General features: G+C 41.0%; 1 protein-coding gene across 5 annotated transcripts in view; it reads left to right on the forward strand.

The window, feature by feature from the left end:
• The window catches only part of LOC140199564 (RNA-binding Raly-like protein), a 1,057,088-nt gene that overhangs the window by 1,020,683 nt on the left and 17,010 nt on the right, over positions 1 to 19,395 (forward strand). For 4 of the 5 annotated variants that reach the window (XM_072261891.1, XM_072261979.1, XM_072262160.1 and 1 more), the window contains one exon: positions 10,816 to 10,929. In XM_072261891.1, the coding sequence (XP_072117992.1) occupies positions 10,816 to 10,929 (114 nt within the window). Of the gene's footprint in view, positions 1 to 10,815; positions 10,930 to 16,393; positions 16,695 to 19,395 lie in introns of those variants that run through there. The other variant, XM_072262074.1, reaches the window with a different exon arrangement.

Genomic DNA, 19,395 nt, shown 5'->3' on the forward strand with positions numbered 1-19,395 from the left:
ATCTCAGGGTTTTATATGATGACATGTATATACTGTAATGATAAATTTACATGGAACTTTGAACTTTGGAAACCTGGGCCTCTGTACCTCTCTCTGCAACTGGATCCTCGACTTCCTCATTTGAAAACCACTGTCTGTGCAGATCAGAAATAACATCTTCTCCTCGCTGACAATCAACACTGCAGCTCAAGAATACATGCCTACTCCTTTACTCTCTCTACATCTATGACTGTGGCTAGGTACAGCTCAAACATCATTTATAAATTTACTGATGACGAATCTATTGCTGGCAAAATTTCAGAGGGTGACAAGGAGGCATACAGGAGATAGGTCAGCTGGTTGGGTGGTGTCACAACAACCTTGCACTCAAGATCAGTGAGATCAAGGAATTGATTGTGGACATCAGGAAGAGGAAGTCGAGAGAACCAATCCCCATCAAGAAATCAGCAGTGGAAAGGGTGAGCTGTTTCAAGTTCTTGGGTTTCAATGTCTCTGAAGATTTATCCTGGGCCCTACATATTGATGCAATTAGATTAGATTAGATTATGAGGACATGCAGTCCTCTTTTATTGTCATTTAGTAATGCATACAATGTTCCTCCAGAATGATAGCACAGAAACACAAGACAAATCGACTGAAAAACTGGCAAAAACCACATAATTATAACATATAGTTACAACAGTGCAAAGCAATACCGTAATTTGATGAAGAACCGACCATGGGCACAGTAAAAAAAAGTCTTGAAGTCTCTCGAAAGTCCCATCATCTCATGCAGACGGTAGAAGGAAGAAAAAAAAACTTGCCAATGCAGCATCCTGGAAGCACCCAACCACAGCAGACTCTTGAGTCCGTCCGAAAACTTCGAGCCTCCGACCAGCCCTCTGACACCGAGCACCGAGCACCATCTCTGCCGAGTGCTTCGACCCCGGTCCTGGCAACAGGCAATAGGCAAAGCTAAGGATCTGGGGCCTTCCCCTCCAGAGATTCTGGATCGCACAGTAGCAGCGGCAGCGAAGCAGGCATTTCAGAAGTTTCTCCAGGTGTTCCTCCGTGCTTCTCATGTCTGCCTCCATCAAATCAGGATTGTGCATGGCCCCTATTTAACACATACGATATCATTTCAGAGCGGCCCGCACGCTGCGTCGTGCCGCCATCTTCTCCTCCCTCCTTAATCAGAAAGCACGACAGTGACTATATTTCATTAGGAGCTTGAAAAGACTTGGTATGTTACCAATGATGCTCGCAAATTTCTGCAGGTATACTGGGGAGAGCATTCTAACTGGTTGCATCATCAGTTGGTATTGAGGGGCCACTGCACAGGATTGGAAAAAGCTGCAGAAAGTTGCAGAGTCAGCCAGCTCCATCATTGACATTATCCTCCTTCAAACAGTGGTGCTTCAAAAAAGCTAACATCCATCATGAAGGACCTCCATGATCCAAGACATGCCCTCTGTTCACTGCTAGCATCAAGGAGGAGGTTCAGGTGACTGAAGACTTAAGGCCCCACCTCTCTACCTACCATTCCTCCTAGATCAAGTAAGATCTCTAAAAGATAAAACTGAATATCTCTGTAAGACTGCAGTATGAGAAAGATATCAGGGACTGTTGTGTACTCTGCTTCACGGAGACATGGCTCACTCCCAGCACTATGGATATACACCAGCACTCCAGCCTGAGTGCTTCAACATCCACTGCATGGAATGCACAGCAGTAACAGGTAAAGTAAGAGGCAGCATAGTTTTTTCCATGATTAACTCATTGTATTGTACAGACATGATGGTTCTGACTCAGTTCTGCTAGCCCAATCTAGATCGTCTGGCAGTCAAGTATTGTACATTTTATTTGCTATGGGAGTCTCTGCAGTCATCCTGGTATCAATGTACATTCCACCCCAGCAAACATCAGGAAAAGGGGTAACTGGAAGCCTACCGAAGGGTTTCAGCCCAAAACGTCGACTGTACTTTTTTCCACTGCCTGGCCTGCTGAGTTCCTCCAGCATTTTGTGTGTGTTGCTCAGATTTCCAGCATCTGCAGATTTTCTCTTGTTTGTGTCAAGAAAGGAGGTGCTGAGCTCTATATCAACAATCATGGGACAGCGCACCCTGACACCTTCTCAGTCATTGCAGGGGACTTCATCCAGGCTAGCTCGAAGAAGTCTCTGACAGACTATCCCAAGCATGTCACCTATGGATCCAGAAGAGCCAATACACTTGATCACTGTTACACACCATCAAGAGCTCTAACCATGCCATACCATGCCCACACTTTGCCAAGTCTGATTACGTGTCTGTATGTCTACTCCCAGCATATAGACTGAGGACAACAGCAACAGTGGTGAGAATCAGGAAGGTATAGTCAATGAAGGAGGAGGAACACTTACAGGACTGCTTTGAATCAGTGGACTGGACTACATTTAGGGATTCATCTTTGAATATGAACATGGGACCATAAGGCATTGAGCAGAATTAGGCCATTTGACACATTGAATCTGCTCCGCCATTCAATCATGGCTGATCCTTATTTTTTCCCCTCTGCAGCCCCACTCCCCAGCCTTCTCCCCATAACCTTTGAGGCCATGGCCAGTCAGCATCTTATCAATCACTGCCTTAAAAACACCCAATGACCTGCCCTCCACAGCTGCCTGTGGTAACAAATTCCAGAAATCACCACCCTCTGGCTAAAGAAATTTCTCTACATCTCTGTTTTAAATGGATGCCCCTCTATCCTGAGGATATACCCTCTTGTCCTAGACTCCCATGCCATTGGAAACATGCTTACCACATCTACCCTGTCTAGGCCTTTCAACATTTGAAAGGTTTCAATGAGATCCCCCTCATCCTTCAAAATTCCAGTGAGTACAGACCCAGAGTCATCAAACGTTCCTAATATTATAACCCTTTCATTCCCGGAATCATCCTTGTGAACCTCTTCTGAACCCTCTCCAAAGCCAGCACATATTTTCTCAGGTAAGGAGTCCAAAACTGTTCATAATACCAGTGCCCTATAAAGCATCAGCATCACATCCCTGCTTTTATATTATAGACCTCTTGAAATGAATGCTACTATTGCATTTGCCTTCCTCACCATAGACTCAGCCTGCAAGTTATCCTTTAGGGTGTTCCACACAAGGATTCCCAAGTCCCTTTGCATCTTACATTTTTGATGTTCTCCCGTTTTAGAAAATACTCTACGCATTTATTTCTTCCACCAAAGTGCATGACCATGTATCTTCCAACATTGCATTTCATTTGCCACTTCCTAGCCCATTTTCCTAATCTGTCTAAATCCTTCTGCAGTCTTCCTGGTTCCTCAACACCACCCGCCCCTCCACTAATCTTCATATCATCTGCAAACTTGGCAACAAAGCCATCTATTCCATCATCGAGGTAAGAAGGAAAGAAAGATATAAAACAGATTTGGTAAATGCATTTAACTGTCATGTGATGGAAAAGTATAGTGATTATACTCACATTTATACGGATGGTGCGAAAGAACCTGAAACAGGAGTGACAGGGTTTGGGGTGGTAATACCAGCAAAAGAAATTGGAATCAGCAGAAGAACATCTAATAAGTTAGGGGTGTTTACAGTGGAGGTGCTGGCAGTGTTGGTTGCGTTGCAATGGGTGCAGAAAGCCAGACAAGCCAAAGCATTGATATGTTCAGATTCATCCTCAGTTCTAGCAAGTTTAAGGTCTTTTCACACAAACAGTCGGCAAGATGTACTTTATGAAGTCCTTCAGTTAGTTACAAGAATTGCAAATCAGGGAGGTCAGGTAAAATTTCTATGGGTTCCAGCACATGTAGGGGTGAAGGGGAATGAGAGGGTGGATGAGTTGGCAAAGAGGGCATTAAAGAAAGAAAATGTGGAAATGCACATTAGTATCAGTAAAGCAGAGGTTAAGTGTGTAATCTGGGAAAAAGTCAACCGAATGTGGCAAGAAACATGGGACAGGGAGGGGAAAGGGAGGCATTTATATCAAATACAAAAGAGTGTTGCAGTTACTAGGGTAGGTAATGGAAACAGAAGAGAGGAAATTGTGTGGACTAGGTTAAGGCTGGGGCATTGTGCATTAAACAAAACATTGAAAATGATAGGGAAACACCAGACAGGATTGTGTGAGGAACGTCAGGAACAGGAGTCAGTAGAACATGTAGTTTTGTGTTGCAGGAAGTATGGGATACAGAGAGAGATGATGAGAAATAAATTAAGGGAGTTGGGGATGCAGGAATTCACATTAAAAGGGTTGCTGGGCATGGGTGAGAGAGCACAAGTCCGAGTATTTTTAGCGTTTTTAAGGGGTACAGGGGTTTTTTATAGAATATGATGAATAAACAGGAATAGGATACTAGGACGGTCAAAGATGAGAGGGTGAAGTGTAGGTTTGTATATATATATTTATATATATGTGTGTGTGTGTGTGTGTGTGTGTGTGTGTGTGTGCGCGCGTGATTGGGTGAAGGGATTTAGAATGTATGTCTAGTGCACATTCTGGAGCAGAGGGTGGCGGTAATGCACCATTAAGCTGGATGCCAACCGCCGTAAAACAAGATACAGACAGACAGACAGACAGAAGGAAATAGATCATTAAGTTCACTGCACAGTAGCCTTAGCTGAAGCAGTATTTATTCTGACATATTGACAAGAATATAGAATCAAGTGGATAACCTTTTTATAGAGCTAGCATGGGTATAATAACCTTCCTTTATTCTGTAAAAATCCATAATATGAATTGACAACATTCCATTGTTAATTATAATACACTCTATATTCCATGGGTTATGCACTATTTATTAAATTTAACTGTATACAAAAAATGAGGATTCAAGAAAATGTAAAATTATGATGTTAGGACATTATTGTATTTTTGTTTGAATTATTGCAATGTATAATGCAATGAGATGCAAGAAAAGATTTGTGTTTGGACTCATTGTTGCTGACCTTATGAGTTTTACCGCAAGCTTCATGGTGGGTGTGGGACCCAAAGTGAAAGTGTGGCAGATGAGAAAGGAGCAAATATGGAAGATGATGCAAGTGATTGCAGTAGGCAGGACAGGAAGATTCAAGACCAAATTGTATTTACTTTCATGCATGAAACATGACAGATATGGCAGTTGAATTTGGGGCATGGTAAACATATAGGACTGGGATATCATTCAGAAACACGGTCGGGGAACAAGAAAGTCTCACAGCTCAATGTTCCTGGTATGGATGCTATAGGCGTGATAGGGGTAAATGTAGGAGAAGAGGGGTAGTTGCATTCTTGATTAGGGAGAATATCATGGTGTCACTTAAGGAAGATAACCCTGTGGGATCATACAATGAGACTTAGAAATAAGTTGGGCTTGTACTATAGGCCCCTTGATAGTCAGCAGGAATTAGAGGAGCAGTCATGCAAAGAGATCACAGATAAGTGTAGGAATAATAGGTTTGTAATACATGATTTTAACTTCCCTAAATCTGACCAAGACAGACTCTGTGCTTAGGGTATGGACGGGACAGGATTTTGTTAAGAGTGTCCTGGAAATTTTTCTCAAATAATACTTAAATGCTCCTACTGGATATGCGATGGAGGTGGGGATGAGAGAAGTAACATATGACCTGCTGTTGGTAAATGATACAGGGCAAGTATCCGAGGTTTCAGTGAGGGAGCACTTTGGGACCAGTGACTGTAATTCTATTAAAATCGTTACGGAAGTAGATGGACCTGTTTCACTAGTTGAAGTCCTAAATTGCATCAAGGCTAATTATGATGACATTAGACAGAAAACTTGCAAAGAATGTTTGGGTAAGATTATGAAAGTAAAGGGATAATTGGCTAGAGGGAGGTTTTTAAAAGAGAAATAGGGAGAATTCACGCCCCACATGTTCCTGTTAGAGTGAAGGGCAATGCGGGCCAGGTTAGGAAACCCTAGTTGATGAGAGATATTGAAGCTCTGATCAGAAAAAGGAAGCATACGTCAGAATCAAAATCAGGTTTAATATCAATATCATATGTTGTGAAATTAGTAATTTTTGTGCTAATATATAATAATAAACACAATAAACTAAAATAAGAATATATTTTAAAAAGAAAATTAAATTAAATAAATAGTGCAGAACAAGAGGAAAAATAGTGAGGTAGTGGTCATGGGTTCATTGTCCAGTCAGGAATCTGATGGTGAAGGAGAAGAAGCTGTTCCTGAAACACTGAGTGTGTGACCTCAGGCTCCTGTACCTCCTGCTTGATGGTAACAACAAGAAGAGGGCATATCATAGCTTTTTCTGATCCTGTGCAGAGGCCCCTCCACGGTACAGTTGCAGAACTTTTTGAGTATTTTAGTTGACAAACCAAATCTCCACAAAGTCCTAATGAAATATAGCCATGGGCTTGCTTTTTTATAGTTGCATCAATATGTTGCATTCAGATTATGACCTAAGAGATATTAACACCTAGGAACTTCAAATTGCTCACTCTCTCCACTTCTGATCCCTCTGTGAAGATTGGTTTGTGTTCCCTCGTCTTACCCTTCCTGAAGTCCACAATCAGCTCTTTGGTGTCGATGACGTTGAGTGCAAGATTGTTGCTGCGACACCACTCAACTATATGGTCTATCTCATTCCTGTACACTCTCTCATCTCTATCTGAGAATCTAACAGCAATGGTTGTATCATTAGCACATTTAATGATGTTGTTTGAGCGATGTTTAGTTGGATGCAACCTAACTAGAATTTTATAAAGCTGGAATGTTACTTCCTGACTTTTGAACTCAATACCTCAACTAATATATAGATGGATGAATACTTTATTGATCCCAAAGGAAATTACAGTGTCACTGTAGCAACAGTAGTCACAATAGTGGCAAAAATATCATATGTCTTCTTAACCGCCATATCAACCCGTGTAGCCACATTCGGGGAGCTATGAACTTCGATCCCAAGATCCTTCTGTTCATCAACACTGCTAAGGGTCTTGCCCTTAACAATGTACTGTCTCTTGATATTTCACCTACCGAAGTGCAACACTTCACACTAGGCTGGGTTAAACTCCATTTGCCATCTCTCCAACCATATCTACAACTGATGTATATACCGTTGGATTCTTTGCCAGTCTTCTACGCTATCCACAACACCACCAATCTTCATATCATCTACAAACTTTCTAACCCATCTACCTAATCCAGGTCACTTACATAAATCACAAACAGCAAAGGTCCCAGCACAGATCCCTGTGGAACCTACTAATCACAGACCTCCAGGTAGAATAAGTCTCTTCAATGACTACCTCTATCTTCAATGGGCAAGTCAGTTCAGAGTCAAAATAGCTAATTCACCATGGATTCCATGCATCTTAATCTTCTGGGTAAGCCTGCCATTGTGATTTTGTCAAATGCATTACTTAAATACATGTAGACAACATCCACAGCTCTGCCTTCATCAATCACCCTCATCATCTCGCCAAAAAACTCAACCATGATAGTAAGACACGATTTGCCTCCCACAAAACCATGCTGGCTCTCTCTAATTGGGCTATGTTTTCTTATTTGTCATCTATATTAATGATCTGGATGAAAATCCAGATGGCATTGCTAGCAAGTTTGCAGATGACACCAAAATTAATGGTGTAGGTCAACTATGATTACAACAGGATCTAGATCGACTGAGGAAATGGGCCAAGGAAGAGCAGATGGAATTTATTTTGGACAACTGCAGAGTGCTATATTTTAGTAAGTTAAACCAGGCAGAAACTTATCAGTAAATGATAGGGCCCTGGAGAATGTAAAGGAACTGAGAGACTTAGGGATACAAGTATGTAGTTCCTTGAAGGAGGCAGGGTGATTATTGGTAGGACTGGACAGCTTGAGTTCTAAGGAGAAACAGAATGGCCTGAGGCTGTTGTCCTGGAACATAGGGAGTTGAGCAGTGGCCAAAAACGTATATCAAATCATGAGAAGTTAAAAAAGGTGAATAGCTTCAGTGCTTTTTTTTGTTGGGTAGGGGAGTCAGTTTAAGGTGAGAAGGTAAAGATTTAAAAGAGATCTGAGAGGCAAGTCTTTCCAGATGGACAAAGGATGGCATGAAAAGAGTTGCCAGGGGAAGCAGTTAAGGTGAGAATAATTACAACACAAAAGAAATCTAGACAAATAAATAGACAGGGAGGATTTAGAGGGATGGAGGCCCCAAAAGCAGACTAGCTCAGGTACACATCTTGGTTAACATTAATGTGTTGAACTCAGTGGCCTGTTTCCATGCCTTATAACTCAATGACTCTATTCTGCTGTGCCCCCACCCCCTTTTTCTTCCTTTCCCTTTGGCGTAAAACACAAAGAACTGCTGCATTAGTGATTGCACAGACAAGGTGATGGGACGCAAGGCAACCCTGCAAAGAAAGGATACAGGAAGCCCTAGGCCATGTGTAGATTCAGAGTACCACAAGCTTACGGAAAAGCACCATGTTTTGTGTATCTGCTTCATGAAGGATAGTCTCAATGAGCTGTGCAATCTATTGCATCATCTACTAAGACATGCTTAGCAGTGCCTATAGTTGTCAGTGTAGTGCAACCTTCCATTTTTACTCTGTAGATACAACTGGCAACTTTACCTGTTTTCAGTTTACTCTTACAGAAGTGATTTAGCAGAAGTGCTTGACTCCAAGAGGATTAGTTCGTCTAAAACCAGGGACCGAAGCCCACAATAGGTCTCCAAGGTCAGAGTACTTACTCTCATAACCAGAGCTTTCTAAAGAGATTCTAAGATCACCCCTTGCAGAATCGTCACGTTCTTCATTGTCTGCCACATCACTCACCCCTTGCAGAATCATCAATATCTGTCACATCCCCATGTCATTTGCCATGCAAAAAGATTAACCATTGGAAATGTATCAGGAGAAAACTGTATAGAATGTCAGAATACAGTCAAAAAGCAAGGACTACCAATCCCACAGGATGTCAGAGCTCTTAGGATCCAAATATTCAAACACTGTAATAATTCTCCCATACCATTTAACAACCTGAATATCTGGTGTGTGTGCTATTTCAGTGAAATATGCACATTACTAGAGAAACAAATTAAAAATCCAAAATCCCAGACTACTGCATCTGCCTCAAGCCAATCGATATTATTTGAGTTTGTACTTAAACTTGTGCTGTATTTATGTATTGGTATTTTCATAATGATTGTCCTTGGTGTGGCTGAAATGACACTCATTAAATTATTGCATATACCTTCATCCACAGCTTGGTCATTGATCTTATAATTACTTTTACTAGCCAATAGTAGATGAATTTGTGTTTGTCCTTGGGACTGAAAACATAATGTCTAGGCTGTTTGCAGCTTCTTACCAGACACATGGCCCTGGTAATATTGATCTCTGCAGTCTCAATGATGTCTCTTTTAATTTGACCATGATGTCTGCAAACTGGTATAGAGCTTCATACGTGAAATGTGCATTGCAAGTGTCTGGAGAATTCTTTTTAACCCCACAACTGTGGTCCAGACAGGTGGGCTGAAATCACGAAATGTTAAAAGTGCAGCACAATTGTTTAGCTACATATTTCAGGTGTTAGCATTGTATCCAACAAAGAATTCAGTAAGTTTGATGTGGAGGATATTAGCTGCAATAAATCTGAAGAGTAGAATGCTAATGAACTTAGAACAAAAGGGGCAAACAAAGCTTGATGCCCCATTCAATTTCCCTCATTTAATTAAATACCAACTCTTCTTTGTATTCAGCACCAGGCACAGTCATATAAGCATATTAAGCATGTTACTGACCTTCAGATCTAAGGTCGTAGGAAGCACAGTACGTGGATCAGATATATCCCATATCTACCTGAATATATCAAAGATAAACATTGCAATCAAATTGCTTCAGATTGGAATTAAAGATGCCATTTGAGTTTATAAGCTAAATACCATCAAAATCTCATCGGTGCTTGGTAAATGTACTTGACATCTGAAGAATAGAATTGGTAAGATGCAATGTTTATGTTCTTTTCATTAAGATTTTCTGTTATTGCAAGTGATTGTAAACACGTTATGTATATATGAGAACCACAATGGAAAATACAGATCTGTTATCTTCTCATGTATTTTATGTAACAAACATATTTAATTTTCTTGTAATAGAATATAAACTACTTTCTTCATTTTAAAATGATAGCATATCAATAAGATTAACAGGATTTATTCATTCAGCTGTAATTCCCAAGTTAACATAGAAAATGATTTGCAACTGAGATTGAACAGAGTAAATATGTTGTGGCAATGTTAAGTTTTCTTAAATATCACATCTATTGCAATAATAATAAACTGATGGCTGGTGTATATTATGCAACAAATTTTTATGTTACGCTGGTTAAAATATATCTACATAAATGAGATTGATTCCCACTGTGATAATGTTCATGAAAAAGAATTAGTGTGTTGAATATATTTAGTGTGTATCCTGTGCATTTTAGCCTGAAAAGTAGAAGAAATAAAATCTGAGCTATAATTTAAATGTGTTACCAGCTAATATAATAACTCATGATTTATGGGTATTCAATTCCTAGAATATTAACAGTAAATTGTTTATCAATATTATTGCTCAAGCTTTCACATGATCTTATTTTGTTTTTCTTTTGCATGAATTATGAAGATTTGTAGCTTAAACAGTTAAAACAACTTTAGTCTCTTCAATGAATGTAGATGCAACAGTTAGCAAATTCGTAATTCCCAGCATTAATCAGTTTCTGAACTGCTCTGCCAAGCAAAGGAAACAAACTATAGGATTGTTGTCTTATTTGAACAAAAGATGAAATGGCATGCATTTCGACTGTACGCTTCTCTGTCCCCAGTGAAATCAGATGAGCTGCAGACAATCAAGAAGGAACTGACCCAAATCAAAAACAAAATTGACTTCTTGCTGGGAAGACTGGAGAAGATTGAGAAACAACAAAAGGCAGATGCCGGTGGGTAGAAATAAGCACCAGTAACAGACAAGTCATCCTGGGATAAATTGAGCCACCATAGTGTCATCAGTCACTTTGACATATCAGGAAAGATACATGGCCCAAAGTGATTTTCTTTTATAACAAGTTCTTAAAATTTTATTGTAATGTAATAGTTACCTTAAATCATACTGTTCCAACAAATGAAGCTTAAAACTGAGAAGACTGTTGGTCTTGCTCTATTTTAAAAGTACTTACGGGAATAAGGGGAACATTATTGTAATTTGAATTGTAAGTGATCTGAGCTAGAGGGTTCTGGGTAAATTCATAAATGTCACTTCTTGAATATTTAATGATTAGTTTCTGATTTAAATAAAAACAAATTACTTCACCAGAGAGAAAAATGACATAAATTGTTCTATGGAGATACCAGTTTTCATAGGCTCGGCAGGGAATGAAATTAGAGCCACAGCAATGGTGTTTAATCTTAAAATTTCTCTTACTGAATATTTTTCATGCATCCTTGGAAATGTAATTGGAGGGGGAAGGAGCTAGGATTAGGACATTCATGTGGTGAGTCTATACATCAGGGATTGAAATACTAAGACATTCAATATCCAGGTCCTTCCACACATTTGTATTTTCATCTTAATTTCACAATACTGAAACTTGTTGCATTATGGTTCAGTCTCCAACTTAGATATTTTAGTGTAATGAACAAAAATAACTTTTTCTCATGTACAAAACTAAAGTGATGAGCATTAAACTCTACTGCCACAATGAGGCCACACTCAGGTTGGAGGAGCAACACCTTATATTCCGTCTGGATAGCATCCAAACTGATGGCATGAACATTAATTTCTCAAACTTTTGGTAATTGCCCCCCTCCCAACCCTTTCCCATTCCTGTTTCCCTCTCTCACCTTATCTCCTTACCTGCCCAGCACCTCCCCCTGGTGCTCCTCCTTCCCTTTCTTCCATGGCCTTCTATCCTCTCCCATCAGATTCCCCCTTCTCCAGCCCATTATCACCCTTACCAATCAACTTATATAGAACATAGAAAACCTACAGCACAATACAGGCCCTTCGGCCCACAATGTTGCGCCAAACATATACTTCTTTTAGAAATTACCTCAGGTTACCGATAGCCTTCTATTTTTCTAAGCTCCATGTACCCATTCAGGAGCCTGTTAAAAGACCCTATTGTATCTGCCTTCACCACTGTTGCCGGCAGCCCATTCCATGCACTCACCACTCTCTGAGTAAAACACTTAACCCTGGCATCTCCTCTGCACCTACTTCCAAGCATCTTAAAACTGTGTCCTCTCAGGTTAGCCATTTCAGCTCTGGGAAAAAGCCTCTTGACTATCCACACGATCAATGCCTCTCATCATCTTATACAACTCTATCTGGTCCACCGCTCCAAGGAGAAAAGGCTGAGTTCACTCAACCTATTCTCATAAGGCATGCTCCCCAATCCAGGCAACATCTTTGTAAATCTCCTCTGCACCTTTCTACAGTTTCCACATCTTTCCTCAAGTGAGGTGACCGGAACTGAGCACAGTACTCCAAGTGGGGTCTGACCAGGGTCCTATATAGCTGTAACATTATCTCTCAGCTCTTGCAGTCAGTCCCACAGTTGATGAAAGCCAATACACCTTATGTCTTTTTAACCACATAGTCAATCTGCGCAGCAGCTTTGAGTGTCCTATGGACTCAGACCCCAAGATCCCTCTGATCCTCCACACTGCCAAGAGTCTTATCATTAATACTATATTCTGCCATCATATTTGACCTACCAAAGTGAACCACCTCACACTCATGTCCCGCTGTAACCTCTGACAGTCCTCCACACTATCCACAACATCCCCAACCTTTGTGTCATCAGCAAATTTACTAACCCATCCTTCCACTTCCTCATCCAGGTCATTTATAAAAATCACGAAAAGAAGAGGATCCAGAACAGATCCCTGAGGCCTCAAATCTTCTGGAACCTCTCCCGTCCCCATTGATGATGCAAAGATCATTGCCAGAGGCTCAGCAATCTCCTCCCTCACCTCCCACAGTAGCCTGGGGTACATCTCATCCCGTCCCGGTGACATATCCAACTTGATGCTTTCCAAAAGCTCCAGCACATTCTCTTTAGTAACGTCTATATGCACAAGCTTTTCAGTCCACTGTAAATGGTCCCTACAATCGCCAAGGTTCTTTTCCTTAACCTTAATGAACCTCCCTGCCAGGATATTAGTTCCCTTCGGATTCAAGTTCAACCCGCCCTTTTTGTATAGGTCATGCCTGCCCCAAAAGAGGTCCCAATGATCCAGAAATCTGTATCTCTGCCCCCTCCTCCAATCCCTCAGCCACGCATTTATCCTCCACCTCATTCTAGTCCAATACTCTCTGTCGCATGGCACAGGCAGTAATCCCAAGATTACTACCTTGGAGGTCCTGCTTCTCAACTTCTTTCCTAACTCCCTGTAGTCTGTTTTCAGGACCTTCCCGGCTCTTTCCTTCATCCTTCCCACCTCCTGGTTTCAACTATCACCTACTACCTTGTATTTCTTCCTTCCCTCCCCCACCTTCTTACTCTGACCTCATCTTTTTTCTCCAGTCCTGATGAAGGGTCTCTGCCCAAAACATCGCCTGTTTACTCTTGTCCAAAGATGCTTCCTGGCCTGCTGAGTTCCTCCAGCATTTTTTGGATTTCCAGCATCTGCAGGTGTTCTCTTTTTTGTGATTCAAGAATTGTACTTAAAGTGTAACCAGTGATTTTCCTGCCCATTATGTTTTTATTGTGGAATAAAGCCAAATAATAGATTCTGTGCAAAATCCCATTCTTCATATTCCCCTAGTCAAAAAAAGTGATACAGTTAAATTACTTTCATTGTCCTGTGCGGAATGTATGAGCAATTTGGAGTTAAGTCAGGGTTGTTAAAATTTGCATTCTCAGTGTTTTCCTCTGAACGTCATCTTGTGCTTTGAAAATACCTTTGACATTTTTCTTTGTTTTGTTTTGTTTAGATAGTGGGAATGCATGCTTTAATGGCTCTGTCACTTCTGTATACCTTGTTTCTACTATCTAATTCAAGACTATCGGAGCAGATTTTAACTCACTGCATTGAATAGTTGGTCGGTGGACAACCATCTGGCCAATCCAGCAATGGGGCCAACTGGTTGAAATCAAGGGCCTGGCACCTTACCATTCTGTTGATAAAGTTGCACACCTTGACAAGCTCCTTATGGAGGAGGCAGCTCCGAGACAGATGGCAGCTGATTGTGGAAGCTAGATGGCATTTAGGAAGTACCCACAATTACTGTGATCCATGACATTCTGTATCCCTTTCACCCCACTTTCTTCAAAAGATACCTTTGTACTTATGCAGGGTTAAGTCATAGTGGCCAGTTCTGGTTTACCTCAAGTGCGGCTGGATTGACAATGTAAACAATATTCCCTCAAAAATGCATTGGCATTCTATCAAATCCAAAAAAAATTCAGTGCTCATTTAATGATGAGCCATCTGTCTGGTTCTGGCAGATACACCTATTTTACTCACTGGAAGGCTCTAGGAAGTCTAAGTGGGTGAGAACTACAAGGGAATTAAAAACTGTGCAGATTAGCTACCTTAAGAGTGCTACTAATCATTGAACCAGAAAAGTCAAGATATGATTCTCAGCAATTTTAATGCTACTAAAGTCATCTTTTCATCATGATTGCCATACTAACTTCAACCCCAGAATGCAGTTTAAATTGGCACTTTTACAGTATGGCCAATAAGTATTAGCTTTGGTTCCTTCAGGTTTTATAACTTAGGTCTCAATATTATATGAGCGTTTTAGAACAAATAATTGATAAAGCTGCTGATGTCTCTTCAACAAAATTCAATAACTAATGTATTACAGTGTAGGGATTGGGTCCCTTACTGAAGATTGTTTATTTCTGATTTTATCTTTGTGACTAGTCATTTTTACTACAAAGATTTTGTTATCATTCATGATTCAAGATTCAAGATTGTTTAATGTCATTTCCAGTATGCAAGTGCAAGGGGGAATGAAAAAATTGTTACTCCAGATCCGATTCAGCTCAAAAAAAGAACACATTGATTAAAAAACACAATAAGATAAAGGACACAATAATAAAAAACACAATAAATGTAAGTATATAAATCAGTATGTTCACAGGCAGCAAAGTTATTGGAAATAGCCTAACGTGTTCCAGTTGTAGTAAAAGACAACTAAAAAGGTCAAGTTACCTTGAGAGTAAGAGTCTCTATAAAAGTCACTTTTTAATTTATTGACTTGTTATTTTGGATTTCAAGGATCTGAGAGCACTTAGAACTAACGAACTCTTGAATTGCTGAAACACAAGTTTCAAAAGATTGTCAGTGCATTACCAAGTTTTAATTCACTGGACATGATAAACAATGTGTTTCAGGAGCATATTGTACCTTTCTGTGTTTCTCCTGCTCTGTCCATTCGCGGATGAACCATTCTACTTGGCATTCTCAACTCCTGAGATGCCTTACCCTAACAGCCTTCCTTTAACTGAAAGCAGAGTAGATAATAGAGCAAAAATGTTCTTTAATCAGAATTAATCTTTCGAATGAAGTAGACATTTCTGGTTGTATTCTTAAAATGGAAGATGTTTAGTTTCTTGTTGTGGATGTGGAATGGAACCAAATGAATCTATACAATTGTGTACGGTATTTCCTCCATCAAGCCCATATAGCTTTAGCAATAGTCTATGTGCAGCTGACTGTACCAGCATCCAGACATTTCACACTATGATTTAATTATGAAATATCTGATCATGTAGAGTCTAATCACAAACAAGAGAAAATCTGCAGATGCGGGAATCCAAGCAATACACACACAAAATACTGGAGGAACTCAGCAGACCAGGCAGAATCTATGGAAAAGAGCAAACAGTTGATGTTTTGGGTCAGGACTTGAAGGATCTCAGCCCGAAACTTCGACTGTTTACTCTTTTCCGTAGATGCTGCCTGGCCTGCTGAGTTCCTCCAGCATTTTGTGTGTGTTTAATGTAGAGTCTCTTGCTTTTACTCAAGATGCAACTTGCATTGTTTATGAACTAAAGGATACAAACTTTAAGAGATCTTAATTGAAGAAGGGTTGCAGACTTGAAATACAGAGGCATAGCACACCTGGGAATTAATGTGGTTTCACTATTTCAGTAGGTTCACTTATTAGGTGTACATATATGATAAAGTTGTCAGTTCAAGTTGAATATTAATTCCTGCTTCCTACTGTTGCATGCCGATAATGCTGCCTTTTCTTCCTCAAAACACCCACCTCACCATACAACACAATTCCATACTTCTTATAAAGTAAGTAGATTTCTTAGTATTTGCTTGACTGTCATTCAAAATCATCTTCTGTCTTCAATATTTTATAACTAATAACCACAATTTTTCAAAGCAAGTAAAAAGGAAACACTTATTTCAGCATTTCATCACTTTTCCTTTCAGATTGCTTGGAGCAGGGTCACGTCAGCTCCTGAAGAATCCAGGCTGACCCTGGAAGATTGAATTTCCTACTCTGTGAGGATATCTTTATATAATTTACAAAATAGGATATCATGACCATCTTTTTTGATATCTGACTGTAGCAAAAATTTCAAGGCCAGTTAGAGTTTCATTAAAATAATGCCAGAGACTAGCACTGAGGAAAGAGTGGAGCTTTTGTATTTCAAAAGAACACCAAAAGTGAAGAGATGTTCTATTAATTGTACTTAAATAATGAGATACTTAGATGTGTGAGAAACCCAGATCCTTGGAACATTGATCACCGAAGGTCATACCCTCTGAACTTTTTTATATGGAATAGAATTCCATATAAGACTTGCCTTTTGCAAGCTGACAAATGATTGTGTGAAGCTTTGTGTTCTAGCTTCTTCTCCAACCATTTGCCAAGTGACGTGTGGACATTTTGACCCTCAATTTTAAAATACTTATAATAAAGAATCACAAGAAAAAAACCTGCATTTCTGAATAGTTATTTCCCATCAATTGAATTGAACTGAATTGAATTGACTTTAATTCTTATATCCTTCACATACATGAGGAGTAAAAATCTTAAGTTACGTCTCCATCTAAATGTGCAATGTGCAATCAAAGTAATTTATAATAAATACAACAGTCAATATAACATACAAATACACTCAAATCCGCGTGAGTTAATCAGTCTGATGGCCCGGTGGAAGAAGCTGCCCCGGAGCCTGTTGGTCCTGCCTCTTATGTTGCGGTACCAGTTCCCAGATGGTAGCTGCTGGAATAGATTGTGGTTGGAGTGACTGAGGTCCCCAATGATTCCTCGGGCCCTGCTCTCAAACCTGTCTCTGTAAATGTCGTGAATCATGGGAAGTTCACAACTACAGATGTGCTGGGCTGTCTGCGCCACTCTCTGCAGAATCCTGTGATTAAGGGAGGTACAGTTCCCATACCAGACAGTGATGCAGCCAGTCAGGAACTCTCAATTGTGTACCTGTGGGAAGTTTTTAGGATCTGGGGGCCCCATACCAAACTTCCACAACCGTCTGGGGTGAAAGAGGTGCTATTGTGCATTTTTCACCACACAGCTGGTGTGTACTGACCACGTGAGGTCCTCGGTGATGTGGATGCCGAGGAGCTTAAAGCTGTTTACCCTGTCAACTCCAGATCTATTAATGTCAATAGGGGTTAGCCTGTCTCCATTCCTCCTGTAATCCACAACCAGCTCCTTTGTTTTTGTGACATTGAGGGAGAGGTTGTTTTCTTGACACCTCTGTGTCAGAGAGATGACTTCTTCCCTGTAGGCCACTTCGTTATTGTTTGGCCCATCAATGTAGTGTCGGCAAATTTAATTAGCAGATTGGAACTGTGGGTGGTGACACAGTCATGGGTATACAGGGAGAAAAGGAGGGGACTTAGTACACAGCCTTGAGGGGCTCCTGTGTTGAGAGTCAGAGGGGTGGAGGGGAGGGAGCCCACTCTTACCACCTGCCGGTGATCTGACAGGAAGTCCAGGATCGAGCTGCACAGGCCGAAGAATAAACCAGAGAGTTTTACCTCCCCGTGAGGTAAGGCCGGGTAAGTTCCTTTAATTAATTTAATTAACTTGGGAGTAGGTAATGGAGGCAGCAGTTAGGGCAGTCGAGTGCTCCATATGCAGTATGTGGGAAGTCAGGGACAGCACAATTATCCCTGCTGACTACACCTGTAAAAGGTGCATCCAGCTGCAGCTCCTGACAAACCGAGTTAGGGAACTGGAGCTGGATGAACTTCGGATCATTCGTGAGGCAGAAATAGACAGGAGTTTCAGGGAGATAATCACCCCTAAAAGTCAGGAGGCAGGTAGCTGGGTGACTGTCAGGAGAGTTGAAAGAATGAGCAGAGCACCCTTGTGGCCATTCCCATCAATAATAAGTATACCGTTTTGGATACTGTTGGTGGGGATGACCTACCAGGGACAAGTTGTAGTGGTCACGTCTCTTGCACCAAGACTGGACCCTCAGCTCAGAAAGGAAGGAGGGAAAAGAGGAGAGCAGTAGTGATAGGGGATTCGATAGTTAGGGGACTTATAAGAGGTTGTGTTGGAGAGATCGAGAATCCTGAATGGTCTGTTACCTCCCTGGTGCCAGGGTCCGCAATATTGCGGACTGAGTTCTCGGTATTCTCAGGAGGGAGGGTGAGCAGCCAGATGTCGTGGTCCATGTAGGGACCAATGACGTGGATAGGAAGGAGGAGGTCCTGCAAAGAGAGTTCAGGGAGTTAGGTGCAAAGTTGAAGGACAGGACCTCCAGGGTTACAGTCTCAGGATTGCTACCTGTTCCACATGCTAGTGAGGCTAGAAATAGGAAGATAATGCAGCTAAATATGTGGCTAAGGAGATGGTGCAGGAGGGAGGGCTTCATGTTTCTAGACAATTGGGTGTTGTTCCAGGGAAAGTGGGACCTGTTCCGACGGGATGGTTTGCACCTGAAGTGGAGGGGGACTAACATCCTTGCGGGTAGGTTTGCTAGTTCTGCTCAGGGGGGTTTAAACTAGATTTGCAGGGGGAGGGGAACCGGAGTGTTAGAGCAGATAGTGAAGTGGAAGAGGATAAAGGTCATGTGAGAACTGCATGTATAGACAGTAATCAAAGGTTTGTATGTGATAGAAATGTTCTCAGTTGCATCTATTTCAATGCAAGGAGTATTGTTGGTAAGGCAGATGAGTTTAGGGCGTGGATTGACATGTGGGATTTTGACATTATTAGCTATTAGTGAGACTTGGCTGCAGGAGGGGCAGGACTGGCAGCTTAATGTTCCGGAGTTCCGTTGTTTCAGACGTGATAGAGGTGGAGGGATGAAAGGGGAGGAGTGGCATTACTAGTCATGGAGAATATCACAGCTGTGCGTAGACAGGATAGCCCGGAGGGCTTGTCTACAGAGGCCATATGGGTGGAGCTGAGGAACGGGAAAGGTGTGACCACATTAATAGGGTTGTATTAT

The sequence above is a fragment of the Mobula birostris genome, chromosome 1 (genome assembly GCF_030028105.1).
Source record: "Mobula birostris isolate sMobBir1 chromosome 1, sMobBir1.hap1, whole genome shotgun sequence".
Lineage (NCBI taxonomy): Eukaryota > Metazoa > Chordata > Chondrichthyes > Myliobatiformes > Myliobatidae > Mobula > Mobula birostris.